Source organism: Lissotriton vulgaris, chromosome 12 (genome assembly GCF_964263255.1).
Source record: "Lissotriton vulgaris chromosome 12, aLisVul1.2, whole genome shotgun sequence".
In the NCBI taxonomy this organism is placed as follows: domain Eukaryota; kingdom Metazoa; phylum Chordata; class Amphibia; order Caudata; family Salamandridae; genus Lissotriton; species Lissotriton vulgaris.
Window position 1 is genome coordinate 606,516,930 of NC_141700.1, and position 24,930 is coordinate 606,541,859.

At 44.5% G+C, this 24,930-nt stretch overlaps 1 protein-coding gene across 1 annotated transcript in view; it reads right to left on the reverse strand.

The window, feature by feature from the left end:
* PKD1L3 (polycystin 1 like 3, transient receptor potential channel interacting) overlaps window positions 1–24,930 on the reverse strand; it is a 1,100,724-nt gene that overhangs the window by 922,876 nt on the left and 152,918 nt on the right. The window contains exons 6-7 of the mRNA XM_086945530.1: window positions 23,985–24,112; window positions 16,186–16,312 (exon numbers count right to left, since the gene is read on the reverse strand). Of these exons, the coding sequence (XP_086801656.1) occupies window positions 16,186–16,312; window positions 23,985–24,112 (255 nt within the window). The remainder of the gene's footprint in view (window positions 1–16,185; window positions 16,313–23,984; window positions 24,113–24,930) is intronic.

The window sequence follows — 24,930 nt, forward strand, 5'->3', positions numbered from 1 at the left end:
CAGTCTAAGAAAACAAAGCAGATATTCTCTAGTCTCTTCATATGCCTGCTGTCACACAGAGAGGTAGCAACAGTAGAAATCCCCTCCGATTGTTCAGGTAGTTTATGGTCGCTATCAAGCCTCCTGAGTCAGCATTTCAACTTCTCCAAAATTGACTTATGTTCCTCACGTGATCCATGCACCATTTTGAAAAAAATTCTGTATCCCCGGTACAGCCATAGCACTCCAAAGTTGAACCATTCAGCTGCTGTTTAATGGTATCGCTTGGGACTGACACATTCTAGGCCACTGGGACTCGCTCCATGCAGTGATGCTATGGGGTTGTCACAATCATTCCTCACCTACTTAAGATCTTGTACTTGTGTGCTGCCTCAGAGATCTACGAGGCACTGCAGAGTGGAGATCGCACACTGCCACTGTCAGAGCAGGCTACCAATCGCTTCATTCAAAGAACTGCTGCTAACATCTATGTCATCCATTTAAAAAACCCTCTGAAGAAGCACTGAGAAGAAGAAAATAGGAGCCAGTGCCAGAAGAACCCAAGAGATATCGCCCTCTTGGACCCCATTCTGCCTAGCCCCTCCTGTTTCTTCCCCTTTATTAATCAAGAAATCTTTCTCTGTTTCAGCAAGTGTTGGATCTACGTGTCTTCATCTTTATGTTCTATAATCCCAAAACGGAATAGATTTGCTGTTAACGGGCAACTGCTCAGGCCACAGACATGGAAGGGAATTTTAATCTCATAAACTGTTCACCCTGGGTGTGTAGAATGCCCTTGGAAAACGGTTTTCAGTATTAGAGTTCAATTAAGATCATTCATTATAAACAGCATTCAGTTTTACAATTCTGCTCCCCCTTTGCTTCACTGTTTTGCAGCTAATGTCTTTGCACTAATCCAAAATGAAGAATGCCTTTAATTAAATGTTATGGTTTGAGTATTATTGGTGTTATTACCCAAAGGATATAGATTTAATAAGGATCAATTAATGCACACGTCTGAGAACTTAACATATTTTATGAAATTACTCTGAAAGAGATGCATGTCAATATTTTTCACAGGTGTCTCATTCACTATATTGCACTGAAGGCATGGTCATCAGTGATGGATGCTAATAATCCCTGGTTTGCCAGACAAAAATATTGCATTTAGGAGAGGAAGGCTCAGAACAATTATTTATGATACAACAGAACTTTTAAAGAATAAACTTCCATTTTTAAATTGGCCACAAAAGATATTTAGGAATTTTAAACATTCTTATCCTTAAACACATGTCATATAAGCGATGCAGTTGCAGGATGCGTATTAAGAATGTAATAAATGGAACTGATATTGTGTTGCTTCTTTTGCTGTGGGATAACAACGTAAAGAGGCTCCTTTTTAACAGGATTTGAGAGTAACCCTCTTCACCAAACAGAACTATCTCCTAGTCCCCTCCTTTCCTTGACTCATTGAGTCTGTGGTGGCTGCCACAGAATAGTAGGGTTGGGACAGAGGGGGTTAGGAAAAAAAGGGTAAGTTACTTACCTGTAATCCCAGTTCTCTTCCAGGGGTATCCTCATCAAAGTCATAAGTACTGAATATTCCCGCCCACATGCGGGGACCCCGGAAATAATATAAAAATATATATAGAAATCACACATATCTAGCTCCACATATATGTATGTACATATATTATTTTTTTCACACAGCAATTCAGCCCCAAAACTGAAGCTTAACAATGTAAATACTCATACACAGACTGTATCAGCAAGTATATAAAAAACACATTAGGTCAAATAGCACTTGAACTCTGTGTTTTAATGAGCAAAACACTCATAAATCCTGAAAAATGCTAATAAATAGACATTGTTAGCCCACAGGCTGCATTGTAAAGCAACAGGATAGAAAATGAAAGCATTTTCAACAAAAACTGGCACCGTGCCTTTAAGGCAACCATGACCCCTGGCTTCCCATCATGCCTCAGGTGTGACAGTTAGGTCAATTGTTCTTTGCATAACCCTGAAGTTAGGGCTCAACAATAAACTATAGACATATTGACCATATCTCAATTACCTGGGGAGGCGGGTGCGTTGCTTATGACTTTGATGAGGATACCCCTGGAAGAGAACTAGGATTACAGGTAAGTAACTTATCCTTCTCTTCCAGGGGATCCTCATCAATAGTCATAAGCACTGAATAGAACAGCAAGCCCAACAACCACCTGCAGGTAAATGAGAAACACATGACCCAACCGAAGATTTTAACAGCTGAAAAATCAGCCGTTAAACAGATTCCTCAAGGAGGCCTGGCCTACCTGGGTATCTACTCTAGTGTCTGAATCTAGACAGTGATGTCTGGCAAATATATGGACGGGCCTCCAGGTCGCCGCCTTACAAATCTCAGACATGGGCACATTATGAAGAAAAGCTGTAGTAGCCGCTTTCCCTCTGATGGACTGTGCCTTGGGAGAAAACCCTAGGGTCTTCTGCGCCAATTGATAGGTAAGCTTGATACACAAAACTATCCATCTTAAAATAGAACGTTTCGAGGCTGCACAACCTGGTCTGATCGATCCATAGTTGACAAACAGTTGATCAGACTTACGTATAGATTTGGACCTATCAAGATAGAATTTTAAAACCCTTTTCAGGTCCAAAGAATGCAAGGCCCTCTCAGCTGGAGTGGAGGGATTGGGAAAAAAGGTGGGTAGAGAGATGGTCTGGTTTACATGGAAATCTGACACCACCTTAGGTAGAAAAGAGGGATGCGTCCTCAACACCACCCTATTCAGATGGAACACTGTATAAGGCTCTTTAGAACAGAGAGCTTGAATTTCGTTCACCCTGCGGGGATGTATGACGTTACAACGCATGCTTTTACCACGCATGCCTTTACAACGTGGTTTTTACAACGCATGCCTTTACAACGCATAGTGCTTTGGGGCGCTGGATAGTGAATAGTTTAATTTACTATTCCAACTCCAGTCACCGTGGATAGTAGGGAAGGTGTTGGATAGTAAATTAAACCTATTCCCTATCCTAGAGCGCCCCCCAGCACAATGCGTTGTAATGGATTGCATTGTAAAAGTTGCGTCGTAAAGGCTCTGCGTGGTAAAAGTTGCGTTATAAAGGATGTTTCCCCCTGCGGGCTAACATGATTGCTACCAAAAAAGCAGCCTTCCAGGAAATATGCTGCAAGGTCGCTTTATGAATGGGTTCAAAAGAAGGACCCATCAATTTCGATAGCACCAGGTTCAACTCCCAGGGGGGTGACGGAGGACGTACAGGAGGGTAGACCTTCTTCAAACCCTGTAGAAAATCTTTCACAGCTTGCCCCTGGAAAAAAGAAGGTTGGGAAGGTGAGCGCCTATAAGCTGTTATAGCAGCCAAATGCACCTTAATGGAATTATACTTCAACCCTGCTTTAGCCAGATGTAAAAGGTAAGGGAGGATGACCTCCTCCTGACCCTTGATCGGATGACAATTGTTCTGTATACACCACATGTAGAAACGTTTCCACTTGCATGCATATGAATGCCTTGTGGAAGGCCATCTCGCCTCTTTCAAAATGGACATACAGTCCTGCGGCAGACCTAGGTGTCCGTATTGTATGACCTCAGGAGCCATGCTGCCAAGTTCAGTGACGGAAGGTTGGGATGATGAATCCTCCCATTCATCTTGGAGAGCAGGTCCGGCCTGCACGGCAGCTTCCTGTGCGGAGCCACTGACAGATGGAGATGGTCCGTGTACCACCATTGTCTCGGCCTATCGGGTGCAATGAGGATCATCGTTGTGCACGAGTTCGTCAGCTTGCTCATCACCTTCGGGATCAGTGGAAGGGGTGGAAAGGCGTACACAAAAGTTCCCTGACTAATCTATCAAAAGGGCATTCCCTTTCGATCAGTAGAATCTTGAAGCGAACTCTCGGCATTTGGTGTTTTCATCGTCCGCGAAGAGATCTATGGTGGGACGACCCCAAGACTGAAAGATGCCTCCGACTACTTCGTCGTTGAGAACCCAGTCCTCTCTGTCCTCGAAATGCCGGCTTAGAGAGTCCGCCCTCACATTCTGTTCTCCTGGGAGGTGGACGGAGTGACTGACAAATTGCGAGCCAGGAGCCAATGCCACATGTGTTTGGCTTAAAGCTAAAGAGTCCGTGAGCGTGTTCCTCCCTGCTTGTTCAAGTAGTACATTGTGGTGGTGTTGTCCATTTGTACACTGACGACTCCTGAATCGAGGGCAGGAACGCTTTGAGGGCTAGGTTGACTGCCCTCAACTCCAACATGTTGATGTGGTAAGTACGCTTTTTGGGAGACCACAGACCTTGCATCTGGAGATGACCCATGTGTGCTCCCCATCCTTGTAGAGATGCATCTGTGATTAACGTCTGGGCAGGATGAGGTTGATGGAACAGAATTCCGACCTGCATATTTTTCTTTTTTGTCCACCAAGGAATGGATGCTCGCGCTGCGTCTGACAGTGCAATCCTGTCTTCCCAGCGAGCTGACTGTTGGTCCCACTTGCCCTCCAGATCCTGCTGAAGAGGACGCATTCGTAGCCTGACATTCGGAACCAGGAAAAAGCAGGATGCCATCGAACCTAGCATGGAGGCCACCCTTCGCACCTTTAGGTCCTTGTTGCGAAGCACCAGCTGACACTTCTGAGCTATGGAACTCCGAAGGAAACACTTTTCCTACCTCGGAGTCTAGCAGCGCTCCTAGGAAATGTATCTTCTGCATAGGCTGTGAGATTGACTTGTTGAAGTTCACATGCAATCCCAGCCGGTGGCAGAGGTCCATGCAGCTCAGGAATTGATTTCTTACACTGTCTGGGGAAGGACCTTTCACCAGCCAGTCATCCAGGTATGGGTACACGAAGACACCTCTGCGGCGTAGAGCGGCCGCTACCACTGAGACACACTTCGTGAACACTCGGGGGCTGACTTTAACCCGAAAGGGAGGACTTTGAACTGGTAGTGGGAGGTCCCCACCCGGAACCGAAGGAATCTTCTGTGATTGTGTGCTATCGGTACATGAAAGTATGCATCTTGTAGGCCCAGTGAACACTTCCAATCATATTTCCTGAGATGCGGATATATTTGATGAAGCGCCAACATGCAAAACCTTTCCTTCTTGACATACATACAGATTGAGAGTTCTCAAGTCCAGAATGGGTCTGTATTCTGCTTTTTGGCCCTTTTATCTGACTAGAAAATATTGTGAATACACTTCTTTCCCCCTTTGAGAGATTGGCACCCTCTCGATGGCTGACTTTTCGAGGAGGATAGCTACCTCTTTTTTCAGAAGGGTCGGCTGATGACTTGATGTTGGCATTGGAGGAACGGGTGGAGGCAGATGTTGGAAACGAAGACAGTATCCATTCTGAAGTGTAGCTAACAACCAGCGATCTTTTGCAATGGTATGCCACTCTTCCATATGATGTACGATGCTTCCCCCCACAGGAGTGGTTAACGGCGCTGGGGGAAGGAAGAACTCATGGCTTGGCTTGGCTTGGGCTTTGTTGGAATTGTTGCCCTGGCGCTGATTTCCACCGCCTCTGGAATTACGCATGCCTCTATATTGAGACTTCTGCTGCCCCTGCTGGTCCTGACACTTCCGCCACTGAGGGGTTTGAACTGAGGGGTTTGAACCCTCTGCTTGGAAGAGCCCTTATTGTAGGGGCAAAACCTTTCTTCTTTTCAAGCCCCACGGCTTTAAGAGTGTCTAATTCAGCCTTCATCCGCTGCATCTCTTCACCGGTACTTCCCCCAAATAACAATGTTCCTGAAAAAGGCAAGTTCAAGATCCGGGACTGAGCTTCTGGTTTTAAGGCAGTTAGATGTAACTAGGAAGACCTCCTTGCACATACCCCGTGAGCATAGCCATGCGCTGAAAGGGTCACTCCATCCGCTGCAGCGCTGATGATCTGGTTGGAGACCTGGCTGCCCTCCAAGAGAATCTCCTCAAAGTCCTTTCGATCCTCTTGCGGGAGTTTTTCGATAAACCGCTGCAGAGAATTCCACAGGGACCTATCATAGCGGCCCAAAAGCGCTTCCGCATTGGATACCTTCAGAAGTGAGGCTGAGGTGTTACAGACTCTTCTTACCCATGAATCCTGCGACTTGCTTTCCTTATCAGGAGGCACTGTGGAGGAGGAAGCTACAGCATGGGATTTTCTCGCTGCTGCGATGACCGAATCTGGTGGCGGATCGGCTCTGAGGAACAGTGGATCCTCCTCCGGCGAGCGATACTTCTTGAGAATCCTCGCTAGGGTGGCCTTTATTGTCGCTAGCATGAGGGAGACCTCCATAACCGGTTCTATAATCCCTGGAACCAAGGGTAGTAGAGGCTTGGGCGCAGACCTGTGATGCAAAGTCTCGAAAATGACTGAGGTTTTGGTCTGATGAGTTAGTCAGTCAGTCAGTCAAAATACTTTATTCGATAATGCAATATCATAAAAAGACAATGATGAACAAAATACAATCAATTACAATCACACATTTTACAATTTCTTTAAAAAACAGCCAAATTTATAAAGACGTTAAAAATTCAAAAACATAAAAAACGATCAGTTCACAGAATGGTAGCTACCATGATAGGTCATTTGTTTAAAAAGACAATATATACAGAAAGTGCATTTTTATAGGAGTACATTTAAGCACGGAGTTTCATTATCTTATTTCTCTCCCGAGCTGCCCCCACCAAAAAACTAGCGACATGAGAAATAACCCTCGGACTGTCTAGTAGTTGCAGGTATAGGAGTGCGGGCCTCACTTGAATGAAGCCTGCCTCCTTAAGGATAGGCACAAGAAACTTCCTCCTTGCGGCCATATAATGGCCACAAAACATTACAAAATGCATTGTGTCCTGCTTTGAAAAATTATCGCGGGAACACGGCGGTGCCTGATCAGAAGTGTTCCATTCCGTGAGTTGACCCAATGTTAAATAAATCAAATTTAAGCGAAAACGCGTTAAAAGAAACCTATGATAGGGTCGATTCACTAAAACCAAGTAAAGTTCAGGACCAGGGGGGTTAGCAACCATAATGAAGGATCTAACAGTGGTTTTTCTGAGCTCCCTTTCCTCCCTGTCGAGAGATAGCATCTGTAACATAGTCCCCTTCGTAAATGCTAAGTCCCTACGAGTTACACTTTCTGGGGAGTGAAAGAGCTCAGGTCTTCCAATTTTCTGAAAACCCTGTTTGGCGTAGGATAACCACTTAATTTTATTTAGGTTGTCTAAACTAAGCCAATCCTTAAGAATGGCATGATTCAGGGAGAGTTCATCGTTCAACCAGGTCTTCAGCCAAGTTATTAGTGGGGCTACCTTCAACATGTCTGTGATAAAATCAACACCCAACTCTGAATGCACTGTAAAAGAAGGGGTTGACTGCAGCACCGATAAGATTGATCGCATGAATTTATTTTCGGTGATTTGTAAGGTCGGAGAATAAACCCTATGAGATCGAGTAGGGGAAGAGGAAGAAGTCGGAGATCTGCATTCTCTTCTTCTGCTGCAAGACCTGGACCTCCGTCTGGTGGAGCGCAAAGGGTTGAGCAATCTTTCCCTGGGCATGGACGCTGGCCTGCCTCGATCTGCTGCCAGTCTGGCTGCTGATTCCTTGTCTGGCGCCCAGTGATGAAGAGGCCTGTACCATCTTGGAGACAACCTGACGGAAGGCGACTTCTGAGTGTCTCTCCTCGCAGGCGAACTTGTTGGAGGAGGTAATCTCCTCAGTTCATGCAGCGAACAAGCAGGAGAGTGCCTTGATCTTTCACTGCCGGAGGAATAGATCACCACATCCGGAGACCTATTACGGTGAGAAGAGCGAGAGCCTGTAGAAGATGATGAAAGGCTCACTGGAGGCGTGTTCTCTCTAGAAGGGCCTCTAGAGCGGGATCTGGAGCGACTCCGTGATGTCTGATCCACTGGACCCCTCTTCTGTTCTTCTGTCAGCTGTCTTCAGCCAGGATAGCTTGACTGTGGCGTAGTGAGCACGGGACCCACGTCTGGGCATAACCTTCCCACATAGGGTAAACAGCAAAACACACAAGATGATGGATGGAATGTTGCACAATGGCAAAACATTCACCCCCAGTGACAGATCTGGGTTTAATCCATCGTTATTTTGCTCACCAAGCCACCCCAGTTCAGACATGGCCTTATGCAAATCAGTCTTGGCCTTGTGCCTCATGGGAACAGTCCAGCCCAAACTGCCAAGCCATGTCTTCCCTGGACCGGAATCAAGCATCCTAGGACCGGTTTCTGGCTATCAGCTGTCTTCAGCCAGGATAGCTTGACTCCAGTGGCGTAGTGAGCACGGGACCCACATCTGGGCATACCGGGCCTGATTCACAGAACTAACTTAAGACAAAATCCTAAACTTATTACTTTTGGTATTTACAGAAGTTAGGATTTTGTCTTAAGTTTGTCTTAAGACAAACTTAAGACAGACTTAAGTTAGGATTTTGTCTTAAGTCTGTCTTAATACAAACTTAAGACAAAATCCTAACTTCTGTGAATACCAAAAGTAGTAAGTTTAGGATTTTGTCTTAAGTTAGTTCTGTGAATCGGGCCCATGCTTCCCACATAGGGTGAACAGCAAAACACACAAGATGATGGACGGAATGTTGCACAATGGCAAAACATTCATCCCCAGTCACAGATCTGGGTTTAATCCATCGTTATTTTGTTCACCAAGCCACCCCAGTTCAGGCATGGCCATATGCAAATCAGTCTTGGCCCTGTGCCTCATGGGAATAGTCCAGCCCGAACTGCCAAGCCATGTCTTCCCTGGACCGGAATCAAGCATCCTAGGACCGGTTTCTGGCTATTAGCCGTCTTCTGCCAGGATAGCTTGACTCCAGTGGCGTAGTGAGCACGGGACCCACGTCTGGGCATAACCTTCCCACAAAGGGTGAACAGCAAAACACACAAGATGATGGACGGAATGTTGCACAATGGCAAAACATTCACCCCAAGTCACAGATCTGCGTTTAATCCATCGTTTTTTTGCTCACCAAGCCACCCCAGTTCAGACATGGCCATATGCAAATCAGTCTTGGCCCTGTGCCTCATGGGAACAGTCCAGCCCAAACTGCCAAGCCATGTCTTCCCTAGACCGGAATCAAGCATCCTAGGACCGGTTTCTGGCTATCAGCCGTCTTCAGCCAGGATAGCTTGACTCCAGTGGCGTAGTGAGCACGGGACCAACGTCTGGGCATACCCTTCCCACATAGGGTGAACAGCAAAACACACAAGATGATGGACGGAATGTTGCACAATGGCAAAACATTAACCCCCAGTCACAGATCTGGGTTATAAGCCACGCCGAGTGCCAAATGGCTAGCTCACCAGCACCCACCCAATAATATAATTCTAATCACACTGTCCATACTTTATGGACCATTTGCTGGAAAGAGCCCAATTGGCATGGACACCATCACAACTGTTTGAAAATTCATAAGGCAATCAACAATTATTCTGCTTCCCAAGTAATGATGCAATATAGAGAGGAAATACCTACCTGTCAGAAAATTATCTTATCCACTGGGAGCCGTTAACAAACCCAAAGTAAAAGCCCAACTAAAATAAGAGAGAGACCATTGCCGAGATGGAATGACAAAGCGGACACATATATAACACTATAGCCAAGCACAAAGTACAGTGACCCCACAATCAAACTCAGCCTTGTTATCCGTGAATCACTCCTAAGCATCTATCCATTTACAAGGCCTACACACAAGGTGAAAGCTTGCGGAAGCAGCTTGCCCTTATATCTAAACTGATCTCAACAATATATCAACTACCAAAACTCTTCCAACGTGTAGGACCTACTTCAAGCTCTCAGTTTTTTAGATCTTGGTGGTTAGTAAAATGGAGCCTTCTGAACCTCGAGGACAATTACTGAAGTACTTCCACTTTCACTCAATCTTCTTCCAAAACTGATATGTCAATAATATAGGGGAATAGCTGTAATTTGCTACTATAATTTTGGCTGCTCCGCCACACCATTTGTGCCCTGTGTAACCATGCAAATGGGTGCCAATGTTGATTCTGAGTGTGATCTACTGGAAACCATATGACAACTACACTAAGCTACAGAACTCGTAACCATTACCCTAAATTTAAAAGGTCAACATCCAGTGGAATTTCAAACTGCTTGAGATCCTTACTTAGAAAGGATTGCAAGGATTTCTGTCCATTCTGCAGGCTACTTATACCTACAATACTATTTTAACTTCTCCCTTTGCAAAGTCAGGGTGTGTATGCATTACTTGCCATGAAAGAGAATCCAAGTCTTGGAAACTGGAAGTTCTTGCCATGGGCTAAAGAAGGGTGATTAACTATACTGTAATTTAGTCAGATGGCTAATAGTGCACCTGTCACCTGAGGGACAGGTGGTTGTCCGCTATTAGCTCCGTCCTTTTAATACATTCTTACAATTACCATAGTAGTCTTGAATAAGATCATGGTTTGTCTGAATTTGTCTCATCTCAGAATGCTAGCCTAGAGCCCATCACACATCGCGTACCTGTCTATGAATGAATTAATTTTATTTGCGTGGTTACTCAAAACCATTACAATAAAACAAAGTAAAAAAGAGCTCTACATTTTTAAAAGATAAAGATTTTAAAAGATAGACAGTGTGATTAAAATCTAAGGGTCTAAAATTCAATGATCTTTAGATCCAAGATAGCTTTTTGAACTCAGCCAACAGTTGTACATGCTCCAATTAAGCTAAACAGTTAGTACAAGATGATATGTGCTTGCTTGATCACTTAACAGGGAGTGTCCATCATCTTCGTACGAGTCTGTTGTACAAATTTGCCAAACATAGCCATATGCTTCACTGTGTCCAGTGTATACAGTTGATGGACTGCCTCCTTTGCAGTTCAAGTGCCCAATTGTAGCAAGATGGGCCTAGGGAAAAGTCTGCGAGCTAAGAGCAAGGCCGGGCAGCAAAGTAGGATATGAGCCAAAGACTCATGTTTATATTTGCAGAGCCGGCACTCCATGATCACCGGTCTTGTCGGCCTGGTGGGGTATAGTTCTTTAAGGGGCAGAGGGTGTAGTCTGAACGCTAAGATCCTGTGTAAGGCTTGTCTCCCCACGACCTGCGTAAGATGACGTTTGAGGTTATACTCTGTATGTGGGAGGCTTTGGGACTCGTGGAAGCCTCTTGTTACCAGCGATTCCATGTCCAAGGTGCGAGAGCAAAGACAAACTTGTATTTTTATTGTGCTTTTGATGGCAGTGTACTTGACTGTCTTGGGGTCCCAGTTCTCTATTGCAAGTTTCAAAAGGTCTTCGGCAACGGCGAGAATGGCTGACCAGGGATTGCCGGGTTCCAGAAAAATACTTTTTATAGCAGCCTTCATTGTGTTCTCTGGTACCGCCGTTGTAAGATAGAAGTATTGGCTCAGAGAGGCCATCTCTTCCAGTTTTTGTTGGTTCAGATTGAATTCTAACCGCATTTGATTATTCCTGGTGTAGGCGGGTAGATGGAATAACTTTTTATAGGCTGTGCAGTGGATTTTTTCTAGGGTTTTCCCTAGTTTCCCTGGGAATGCCTGTTGTGCGTAATTAAGAGATGGCATTACCTGTCTATGTTGCACTCTATCCCACAACTGCCTTTGCATTTTTTCGACTTCACTTTACAGCACCAACAAACAATTAATTGGTTGTGTACATGTAAAATTCTGAAACAAATAAATATGCTATGAATGCCTGTGAAACCGTCACTGTGTAATGTCTGACAGAATGCTCGGACAACTGGCCGGGGGGATGGGGGGGAAGAGGGCGGATATTCCCATAATAAAATGTAGTTGTTTCCTCTGTAATCTGAAATGTAACTGCACTAGTGCAAAGAGACATTTGAATAGTAATCTCCTATTTGGAAGGCTCTCAAATATTCAAATGACGTGTTTCTTCTCAATCATATAGGAAGATCTCCCTGCGTTGAGCTCGAGCTTTGTACAGTTTGCCTTTGCCGGCTGACCGTACAATACGCATACATATCGCTCACAAGACCATATCCCTGAATTTCACAGCAGACAGAGATCAAACCATCTCCGATCACATTGTTGAGGTATTTGTCACCGACCTGCAAACCAAAAAGCTGTATGGCTTCTGCTAGTTCAGGAGTTTCAAATGTTGCTTAATGAGAGCAAGAGTCATACTTAAGGAACTCTTCCTGTGGTCAGTTTGCATGCAATCTATGTAAGGGGGACTCATTTACAAAGACTCAGTTGACTTGGAACTCTTTCATGACTTCGGCACTCATGCATAAAAGTCGGACACCACTGTTGCACTTCAAAGAAAAGGACTTCATAGATGAATGTCATTAGAGGCTGGGATTAGCCACTTTTTAGGTCTCGCCTAGACGAAAGCAAAAGCGAAGCTTTTGCTGTCTAGGGCGAGACAACTTATGTTGTTACTTTTGGGGGAATGTGGACAACAGACTGCCACACGCTTTTTCTGGCAGAGATTTGACCTCGTGGGCGCGCACGCCCAGCCCGGCGCCGTGCACGTCCCCTGCCACAGATTCCCTGAACACACACATGCACACGCAGGCAGAAAGGCACACACACACACACACACACACGCGCACCCCCCCTACTTCCCCCCACTCACCGGCACCCCCCCGCCGCACACACACAGGAGCGCACCTACACACACACATACAGAGACATCCCCCCCCCCCGCCGCCACCACCGCATACATACAAGCGCCCCCCTCCCCGGCCGCCGCCACCGCCGCATACATACAAGCGCCCCCCCCCCCGCCCCACTTACCGCCATTCTAAACTCTTGTGCTTTATTCCTCTCATTTTACAGTGTACTGCTCTCAGTTGCAAAGTTGTCAATCATTTATTTCGACCGCCCTTTCTCCGCCGCTCGCCACGAACACCTCCCACTTTCGGTTCGGGTCGCACTCCGTTGGTTTTGTTTCACTGCAATGGTCGCTACCTCTGCTCCTCACCTCGCCTTCCCCTTCAGTCCCAAGCTTTCGTCATCTCGTGTCTTTGACACCCGCCCTGTTTCTGTCTTTGTCGCTTTTCCTCCCCCTAGCCCAGCCCTACAACTGCCATGTCTCTCGCCCGCCCCTTCAACCCTTTCCTCCCACTTCCGGTCCTGCCCTCCCTCCCCGCCTTTCCTTGCACTGTACGCTGATCTTCTTCCCCATAAAGTTGCCTTATTGTGCGGGGCGCTTGGGACTGGGAAGGCGTGACAGCACCCGGGCAACGGCAGCGAAGCCCAGGGGGCGAGCGTCGCCGTTCACGGAGAGGTGAGGAGCTACAGGCCTAAGGGTAGATAGAGAGAGGACTGGCGCCACGGGGAGAAAGTGGCCCGGGAAAAGCGGAGATAAACCCGGCCTGGTGCAAGGGAGACTATCACTACTGGAGGATGCGGGGTAGAGGATTTTTATATGATAATATTTCAATATAAACGCTCACTTCGTGTTGCAATAATTGTTTCAAATGCATCAATAAAGTGATGATAGGCAGAACGTGGGGGAAATAACAGTCACGCAGATCTTCGTTGTGATTGGTGGAAATTCATAAGGGCGCCGTTGGTTGGTGAATTAAATTGATAGCAGAAGTTGTCGTTTTTGGATAGTGGTCACTTCCTGTCTACGTTTTGGCCCGTTCTTGTCGTTAGGTACCGATCTAGTGCTTATATTGTGGGCATCTATCGGGCTGAGGAGCAGAAGTAGTTCTCGAACACCAGTCATTGTCTGCGACAAATGTGAGTGTGAGGACGGGTTAGGACGAAAGTCTTGACGCCATGGAGAAGTATTTCTTCAGCTATGGGGGTGGGAGTATTGTTACGGAGCTGGGATTGTTGCAACATGATAATTATTATTTCTTATGGTGTGATTTGGAGAAAAAAACACCCACACAATAATATTTTCTATGGCGTAGTTTGCTGTACAGCAATACGACAAAAGCTAGAACAGAACAGCCGCTAATTTATTTTTTCCACCCAGCATATGTAAAACGAACTCCAAGCATAGCTAGTTTATCAGCACTTCCAGTCTAATTGATTTGATGGCTCTTGAGGACTTGTGCTTAAAATCTCAGTGAACCACATCCAAACTGCAAGTGTTTGCTCATCATTGTTTCCTAACAAATGTGCTTCATTAATACATTCTGCCCTCTTAGTGTCTGTCAGGATACTCTGACAGTTTTGGGTAACATTTGCTCCAACAAATGCAAACATATTTTTAGTTTGTATTTCTACGCAGGTTGTTGTTCATGTTTTATCCTGCTTACCCAGCGAATTCAATGCGTAAGGTTATCATGCAATTTGGAGGAATCCAAGATACGGTATTAGTTCAGTGGCAAAAGCAGAGATCTGGATTGGCTCTTAGAGCAGAGTATGTGCCGAGCCATATGCAAATCCAGCAGTAAATGTTTTGAAAACAAGTGATAAAGACTTTACAATGGAAACCTTTATTTTTCAACATATTTCAGTGTTTTGATTAAGTATGTACGAATGTATCCCCGAATTGAGTATCATTTATTGAAAAATATATATTTTAATCCACACACACATCCACCACCACCACATCCACCACCACCACATCCACCACCACCACATCCACCACCACATCCACTACATCCACCACATCCACCACCACCACATCCACAACCACCACCACCACATCCACCACCACATCATCCACCACCGCCACCACACCCACCACCACATCCACATCCACCACCACCACACCACCACATCCACCACCACATCCACATCCACCACTACCAGATCCACCACCACCGCACCCAGCACCATCACATCCACACCCACCACATCCACTACCACCACATCCACCACCACCACATCCACCACCACATCCACCACCACCACATCAACCACATCCACCACCACCACATCCACCACCACATCAACCACATCCACCACCATCACATCCACCACCACCACATCCACCACCACATCCACCACACCCACCACAACCACATTCACCACCACCACATCCACCACAACCACATCCACCACCACCACATCCACCACCACCACATACACCACCACCATCACATCCACCACCACGTCCACCACCACGTCATCCACCACCACGTTATCCACCACCACCACATCCACCACCACATCATCCACCGGCACCACCGCCACCACCACATCCACCAGATCCACATCCACCACATCCACATCCACCACATCGACCACCACCATATCCACCACCGCCACAACCACCACCACATCCACCACCACCACATCCACCACCACATCCACATCCACCACATCGACCACCACCACCACCTCAACCACCGCCACCACCAACACATCCACCACCACCTCATCCACCGCCACCACTGCCACCACATCCACCACCACCACATTAACCACATCCACCACCACATCCACCACCACCTCATCCACCACCACCACATCCACCACCACCTCATCCACCACATCCACCACCACATCCACCACCACCACATTCACCACCACCACATTCACCACCACCACATCCACTACCACCACATCCACCACCACCACATCCACCACCACATTCACCACGATCACATCCACCACCACATCCACCACCACCACATCCACCACCACATCCACCACCACACCCACCACCACATCCACCTCCACATCCACCACATCATCAACCGCCACATCCACCACCACCACATCCACCACCACCACTCCACCTCCACATCCACCACCACCACATCCACCACATCCACCACCACATCCACCACCACCATGTGTGTGTGTGGCTCTGTGTGTGTGGCTCTGTGTGTGTGGCTCTGTGTGTGTGGCTCTGTGTGTGTAGCTCTGTGTGTGTGTGTGTAGCTCTGTGTGTGTGTGTAGCTCTGTGTGTGTGTGGCTCTGTGTGTGTGTGATTCTGTGTGTGTGGCTCTGTGTGTGTGTGGCTCTCTGTCAGTGTGGGTGCAAATGCAATAGGTCTCGCATTTGCGAGAGATTAAGCTATTGGCATTGTAAACGACAATGCCATTTATTTATCTGTTTTCAAAACCAACACATAAATACAAAATTTGTCATTTACAATGCCAATAGCTCTAACTTTTGCAAAGGCGAGACCGTTGCATTGTAAATGCTTGTTATTTCCAGCATTAAGATAGACAAGCAGGAGACCTTAAAGTGTATCGCTGCCTCTTGTCTAAAGTGTCTGATTTTAGACTTACCCGAACCTCAATTTCATTATATTCACTGAGCAGGCTTCTCAGAGCTGGGCTGTCAGGGAAGGAAACCTGGCAGTTGGTCGGCTCCGGAGTTCCGTATGGGATGAGATGAAACGTAGACGTGTTCTGCCTGAAACAGAAGTTTGATTTTGTGTCATTTACTGTTTTTTCGACCCCGTTGTGTGCACAAGGGCAACATAGCAACCTATCCCTTCCATGAGCAATTGTTGAAACATCAGTTCCCTGCTTATCCATGGTGAAGCCTTCTAAGGCAAAGGTAGAACAAATGTATCGGAGTCTTCGGCACAGTTACCAGGAGGCGCCTGTAGGTCATTATTTTAAAGGCTTATTTTTCAAAGTAGAATGGAAAAATAACATTAAAGCTAAAACACAAAAATTACACATAAGCCAATGAACTTTCTGAAACTATGAAAAAAAGGAAGAAAACAATTCCTTATCTTTGGTGGGATTTTAAATCACCCACTGTGTTATTTGCTTCTAATATTTACATTTGTTAAGCCCCAGTGAATTTGCCAACCACTGTCCTGCCACCCCCTCGTTTTACCCTGTCCAAGTCTCAATCCTAACAAAGAGGCAAATGTTATTTATCCAACCCTAGAGGTTCCCAGCAGCAAACGAACCCACACAGATATAGCGGGAATGCTGCCAAGTGTAGTGACAACTTCCTAAAGGAGCAATAAGTCCCTCCATTCCCTCCTGAATTCTTGCAGGCTCAGCTATGAAATATGTTGGGGAAAATACCATCCAATCACACCCAAGATATTATACTGACCATAGTATCATGCTCTAGATTGGTTTGAGCCAAATGTTGTGGCCCTGGGAACAAACAATCCATTTCTAAGCATATTTCACCCATTATAAATCAGTTTCCACTTTTGAGCATTACAACTTTGAGCAATGTAGTCTTTATTATGAGTTCTAATTAATTCAATTACACCACCTAATTAAGGTTAGTAACAGCCGACCAGTGTTTTGCACGATGGACCAAAATACAAGTCAATGAGTTACCTGTGATTCTTTCTTTCACTGATTTGGTAATAAATTACAGACAAATATTAAGAAAATACAACAGTGTACCCCAATGCTAGAGCATGTGTTTAATGTTGTATAAAGCAAAGGCCAGCTCAATGACTTAATGCTGGACGTGGTTTCCACATCTGTATATCACTCTTACCACACACTGATACATCCCAGGGAGCGCGCAGCAGGGCTACAGAGGCCTCAACAAAGGCCCATAAATGTGTTACCTGTATATAAAACTTATTTTACTTTACTCTGTCCCCTTATCCGCTCTTTGAGAGAATGAAAGATTGGAACATACAACTATGCTGATGATCTTCAATTGGTGTTTGACATCAACTCATCAGCATCTTCAGTTCATAACTTTCAAGCCACCATGATCTTCCTACGTGACTGGATGAACTACAACCAACTTGCGTTGAACCCAGACAAAACTGAGCTGATTCTTACATGTGGACTTTCCAACCTGTGGCACTCCAACTTTTGGCCATCCTCTCTGGGTAACTCCCCGGTGCCAGCCAGCTCCGCCAAAAGTTTGGGTAACGTGATTTCTAACGATTTGTCACTTAACTCCCAGATCGGCTCAGTGGTTTCCTCTAGCTTCTTTTAATTGAAAAGAATAAGAAAGATCAGCAGATTCCAGTCCAGGGAAGCCCTGAACCTGCCTTTTTTAGCTTTGGTTATCTCCCGGTTGGACAATGCCAATTCATTGTATGTCGGTATTCTAGCCTACCAACTGAGACGCCTCCAATTGGTTCAGTACCAAGCTGCCAGACTTATTTTTCATCCACCCAAGTGGCAGCATATCAGACCCCTCATGAAGAAACTACACTGGCCTCCTGTGGCCAAGAGGAGTGCTTTTAAGCTGGGATGCACCATTTTCAAAGTTCTTCACTGCAATAGTCCAACCTTAATTTCTTCCAGGATCCAACGCTACATCCCTTCTCGAGACTTGCGATCCTCCCACCTGAATCTGTTAGTGATGCCCCCTTTCAAACGCAAGAAGAATGGTGGCTCCAGATTTGCTACCCTGGCCCCACAATTTTGGAACTCCCTTCCTGTGGAGCTGAGGTTGGGGTCCTCCTATGTCCAGTTCAGGAAACTGCTTAAGACACAGCTGTTTACTCAAGGATATAGTGACCTAATTTAGACCCCGTGGGTCCTCTCTCCCCGCCGTCCTTAGCGCCATGATACCGTCTGGTGAACGTGCGCTCTATAAGTTACTGTAACATAACATAACACTTAACTCTTTTAGCTCATATTATCTCATACTTTGGTCACCAATTAATTCCAGGCAAGGGATTGATTATAACTGACTATATTATTATTTTTGATAATATAGCGTTTCTGATTTGTGTTGCTCTTATTGCACTTTTGACTGTATGCCAGTTGGAATTGGAGCTACTATTTAATTTCACGGTCCTTTAAGTTAGAGCAAATCATATTGCCATAGGCACAGAGTTCTTAACCATAGATTATTTGCTGTATGAACCAGTCAGTGTTTAATTTGAGCTGATGATTGCTGGTGGTAGTCGCCGACATTCATTCTTGTGGACCGGTGCAAAGGGATAGAACTCGGATTAAAAAGACCTTGTATATGTAAAATGAAGAGACAGAAAGTGTAGAGGAGGAGTCTAGACTAGGCAGGTTTGGTATTCGGCTATCGCTGTGTTTAGTGGTGGGCTCCTAAAAAGAGGTTTGGACCCTGGCATTTCTTTCTTTATTTTTGTGAAATTAAGCAAGGAGGAGGTTGATACATTTTGGGGAATATTCTATTTCAAAGTCTTCAGAGTTGATATGGAATTTGAAAAACAGCTGAGCTGAAAAGATGTTTACGAACTAGTGCACATCAGAGAATGAAAGGATAAATGCATTCACAGTAATGCACAGTAAGCAAACCCTGTTTATAGTGCATTGCAAATATATATAAACAGGCAAAAACCGAGTATGGAAGAGTGAAGGTTCTAACAAAAATACAGCGGAGAAGACTTAGCTCATAAGAAAGATATAGGGTCTCTTACAACTACACAGAGCTAATCCTGCTTCGAGTGCAAACTCTCGGTGTCGCCCTGAAACTGTATTCCTCTTTGGGCAATATTTGCCAAGGTGCTAATTGCCCATGTGCACATTGTTCACCCCCAGCTATTTGCCCACAAGTTTACTATTGGTAAAACCTGGTGAATATATGGTTGGCAAATTCCATAAAATTCACATTTTTGCACTGGTGCGAAAATCCGTATTGTGCAACCCGAAAGCCTTCCAGGGAGCACAGTTTAGAATTTCTCACCCTTTGCCAGTGAGATCCTTGACAGATCTCACTCGTTCACATTTGGGAAAATGGCACAAGGTACTCAATTTGAATGTGGACAAATACTGCATATGCAATTAGTGCATAAGCAGTACCGACTAGGAGTCCTGATTTCGGTATTAACTAGTGTTTGTATATGAAATCAAATTAGCCACGTCACGTTGGTGTAATCAGGGTCATAGTGTTGGGTCGTGATAATCCCATATTCTCAAATAAGCCTCCACCTCTGCCTTTGCTCTCCCTTTATTATTACCAGTTACTTTGGAGTGTATCAGACAAATACCCCATCTAAGACATCTTGGAATTGTAAGGGGTGGGCAGGGCTTTACCTCGTGGGAGAAATCCACTGGGTGTCCTTCAGAGGTCTGCTGGGAGTCCTTGCCCTAGGAAGATAGATTGACCAACTAGTGAAGAGTATACCATTGGAGACGAGGCGTTGGTGGATGCAGAGTCACAGAAAGTGGACTGTTGTTATGAAGGCACACCTCTATCAGATGAAGCAATTTATAAACCAAATATGAACTACCATGCGACATTTGAGTGCTTGGCAGCAACATATTTATTGGTAGTACTAAATTATTTCAGCATTTCAAATAATTATTTGTTTTCCCATACGATTTAACCCATTTCCAGACAAGTTCATTAATCAGACCTTTGCTGAAAACGCATGCAGATGTATTCGTTGTTTGTTGTAAAGTATTTATAGAGTGCCGTATATGTTTGAAAATGTGATAAAAATCATTTATTTGGATTTATTTTAACCCGTAACGATTGAAATATCAGTAGTATTTCTTATAAAAGTGAATGCTATAAAATGTTAATTGAAATTTTAACATTCAAAAACACAACTTGTTTGTAAAAATTAAAAAATGCCTCAACAAAGACTCCAACAATCAGAACTTCTTCTCACATTTAAAAGCATGTGTTTATTACTTAAACATGAGGTAATCCCGGCATCCGTAAAGCTATCCCACTGAACAGAGGGGTCCCAGACCTAAGAGAGCAATTTGTATATAGTATACAGTAGAAATACTCAATATAAATCAAAGAGAAAGGAAACAAATCATAAGTACGATGTTTTTATTCACAACGCACTCATATCAACCTTTTTATGGTTAAACGATCAAAAAGACTTTTTTGTTTTATCAAATAATTTTGTGCCCACATAAGAAAAAGTGGAGGGGAGTGCTGTGAGGGGATTAAGTGAGACAGTTAAGACTCAGTGTTCATTGATATGTGACATAAAAAGCATAAGTCAAAGTTCATGTATATTTCTTGGGATGGTCCCCATAAATCGGGGCCACACGAAACATGTATATATCAATACATTATGTACAATCAAAGCTCCTAAATCGCTGTATATATCCCGCTGGTGATAGGAGTTGATAGGGTAGGCAACAGTAGTCTACGTTTCGACCCTAAAGACATGTAGGGTGGATTGCCCTTACAGCGCGGGTCTTCATCAGGACAAGCGGGGGAACGGGGGTTAGGAGATGGGGCCGGTGGGCTGACCTCCTTGCCAAAGGCGCAAGAAGGGTGGCGTCCGGCGTGTCAGAAATCACTCCGTGAAATCTTATTTTCAGGAAAATGCCGCTTGAATAGATCAATTCAGCTGCCCATATCGATTAGATCAAAGTTCAGGGCATGTACGTGGTCTCGAGGCTATGGCTCATCGCGTCTCCTGTAACCAGGAAGTAAGGCCTTGTCACGGAGTGATTTCTGACACGCCGGACACCACCCTGCTTGCGACTTTAGGGTCGAAACCTAGACTACTGTTGCCTACCCTATCAACTCCTATCACCAGCGGGATATATACAGCGATTAAGTGACCCATCAACACTGAAAACTTTCCGTGCGTGGGGGCAGGGGGTTGGAGGTAGGGGGTGTCTTCATATTGGCCAATAATTGTTTGGGGCAACTGGGTCACACAAGTCCTTTTTAGGACAGGGGCGATCTGATCAGTGAGTGTGTCAGAGCTGCACAGGCTTCACCTGTCAGTAGGGAGGGACTGGGATGTCCTCTAACTGGAGTGGTAAGGGTATCTGCTTAGATTGCTGTGATGGCCAAGGGGCAGAGTGCACAGAGTCCTTTCAATGTGTCTGGCTTCCCAGGAGGGGGAAGCATTGCTCCAAGAAGGGTTTTAGTGGAGGAGAAGCTGCTGGGAGAGAGTTGCCAATGTAGTATGTTTGTTGGTGAGGGCAGCAGTGTTGGTAAGTGCCAGAGTTTGTGGCGTACACAAGGCCTCGTGATATATTCAGGAGACACTGGTTATCAGAGTAAGGTGAAGACAGTAGTAGACATGGGAGGCTGATCCTCATTCGTGGTGCAGCTCACTTAAACTCCTTGTTGATGGGAGTTCAAGGCAACCATGGTGGAGACTGAAATAGGCATTTTCTCATATTTCAGCCTTAATAAGTGAATATTGGGTTCTATGTCCAACAAGCAAGGAATGTTCAGAACAGGGAAGATCCGGAGTAAATGAAAATACACACTCCCCCCAGTTGGCCAGTGTGCTGAAAAAGTGTCAAGAAATTAATAGTTTAAATTGATGCAATTCAATTTGTGGCATAGAATATACTTACCTCTTGCAAAGCTAGAGAGCCCTAGTAAAGCAGCAACATGCCCTAGATGTGGGGGAACAGGTGTGGATTTACATCTGATGTGGAAGCCTAGAGCATTAGCAAAATATTGGAGTCAGTCGTGTTGAGCATAATGCATCTGATGACTGAACTCCTGCCCACTCTTGCCAATATACAAAGTCTAATGGGAGTGATACCAATACCAAAGGGGAGAAAAATTAAATACAAAATGGTAACACTTTAGATAATAGTCAAAAAGTGTCATATAGCTACACACTTGGGCCAACAGTGAATACATGGATGAAAGACAGGCAAGAATGGGCAGTGAAAGAAGAGGGAATGAATAAACAAAATGTGGAGCGGCAACAAACTATAAGGGGACTTAATACATTAGCAGCGCTACTACAAAGCTCAGATGAGCCCGGAGATACAAGGCCTCCTTGAAAGTAATCAAACAAAGATACAATTATAGTAGCTAGGGGATGGAAAGGGCAGGAAAGTGTAGAACCCCCTTGCGGAGAAAAAGTAAGAACGCTGTTGGAAACTGAACAGTGAACAACTAATAGGACATTAAATATATGGGGCAGCACTGTAGGGCATAAAGACCTAGTTTGAAGTACAGCCCAGTCTGGGAAGTGGTGTCTGATTAAGGAAGTTGTAATTGAATCTATGTCAAGATAAATGAGAAACAAAAAGTAAATGGATGCACAGGAATATATTATAAAGGTACGTATGTAAGCATAATATGACAAATAGTGCATAACTGTTATATGTCTTTTTCTATGTGGGAATAAATAATCAATAAAGATGTTAAAAATATGTTGACTTGTGTGCAAAGTGTTGCCTGAACACTAAACCTACCTCTTGTGGAAGAATGATCATCCACTCGATTTTATTCAATTGCCGGGGAGGAAGAGTTGTGATACATGCTAGCCTTTCTTAGTTGAAGGCCATGGAGGTTTTGTTGACAATGTCTAGTGCGTTGAGGGGGTTGTTAGGGAATGTTAGAGATTGTTGTGGTGTTGGACATTTCATCTTCTGTTTGTTATCTTTTGGGAAATTGGTTGGTGTCGCTAACATAGTGAATGGTGTGGTAAGTTGAGAAAGTTAGGTTTATGGTAAGGGCTAAGAGGGTAATTTAAAGTCACACAAACGCCAGCTTACAAGAGAATAATTGTTTCAGCCTTTAAACACTACTGCGTTTATGGTTTTTGCAGTACCATGTCAGATGCAAAGGTGCTGGTGAAGGAGAAACAGGTTGAGGCTCCAGTATCAGAAACATATCAGTTCCTTCACCTTTAACTAAGGATGGATAACCAAGAGGTAGGTGGTGAGGCATCTGCCAATGTGTGGTACTGTCCACCTTCAAATGAGGCTCAAATTCAAAGTATGTTTTTGGTTGGGGTTGAGCAGATATTTGTATTATCTACTCATAGAAATGTTGTATGAGGCTAGCAGGGTGTGGTATTAAACACTAATATGTTACATCAGTTGGAGAGATAACTTTGTCTTTTCCATTCAATGTAGTTATTCCTATGGACTCAGAAGCTTGTTTTTGTGTTACTCACGGATTGTGAGTTGGTTGGTTGCAAAAAAGGTTTGGTTTGCCTGATCTGCTCAGCAAATAAATATTTTTGGTAATCGTCATCATAGATTGGTGACGAGGGTCTGCAGGGCTGAATGTGTCCTATATATTTGGTGCATTTGGGGAAGATTGTCAAATCTCAGTGTACATTAACCATTCATCATTTTCATCAAATTGGGTGACTGCTGTTACAATGTAGGTATTAACACTGTGTTGAGAGTTGGTGCTTGTGATATTTGCTAGATGTGCTGTGGAGTTTGTATTATTGGCGAAATTTGCATTGCATTACCTGCTGATAATCATGCTGGAAATGGACGAGGACACTGTCAGCGTTGGTCCGTCCCTGCCCCTGTGCAGTAGAAATGATGCCTCTATATATCCCAGAGCTGCAAATGAGGAATACAGCAAATGGTCCACCTGCACCATGAATCAAAAGCAATTATAGTGCATGTTAACAAGGCAGACAAATTAGAGGAAACCGCACAAGTTAACAAAGCATGCCCTAGAAAATCAGACAATACCAGACTCACACCTTCCTTTCCCTGCCTGGGTCTCTGATTTTCAAGATTCTTCTCTTACACTAAATCATACATCTCTGCATTTTCTAAATATGTTCCCAGGAACACTGCCACTGTGTATACTTGCTCAAAAATACATGTGTGTATGTCCTGGTAAGTTTAATTCACTACATCCAGCAAACAGTTTTGCTTCAGAGCATGCTGAACCCTGAAAGTAGGATTTACTCCCCGAAGAAGAGATTAGCAGGGAATTTATTTAACAGTAAAGTTTCACAGAACAATACTAACAAATCACATCTCAGGGATAAAACCATTTTAAAATCAAATCAAAAACTCGTAAAACTTACATTAATCAATTAAGGTGTGGGTAGTAAATTAACGGCATCAGTTATTGTGCTGTTATTCTTCTTAATGGTTTTACTAACAATTTCATAACATTTTATAAAATGTAGGACAAATAAAAACAACATGCACAATAACTTGCAAAGGACATTTACGCACAGAACAACTTTTATGTCTTAAAACTGTTTTAGGTCTAGTCGAGTTACTCATACTGACACCTCCATTCTGAGTTAAAAATACATCTGGAGAACTTGGGGGTGAAGTTTAGCCCAAAAATAAAATCAAGTTTGTCCTCGCACATCAGATTAACAAACAGAAGACATTCTATTCATTTTTTAAACAATGTGCCAAATCAGAAGGAACATAGAAAGTTGG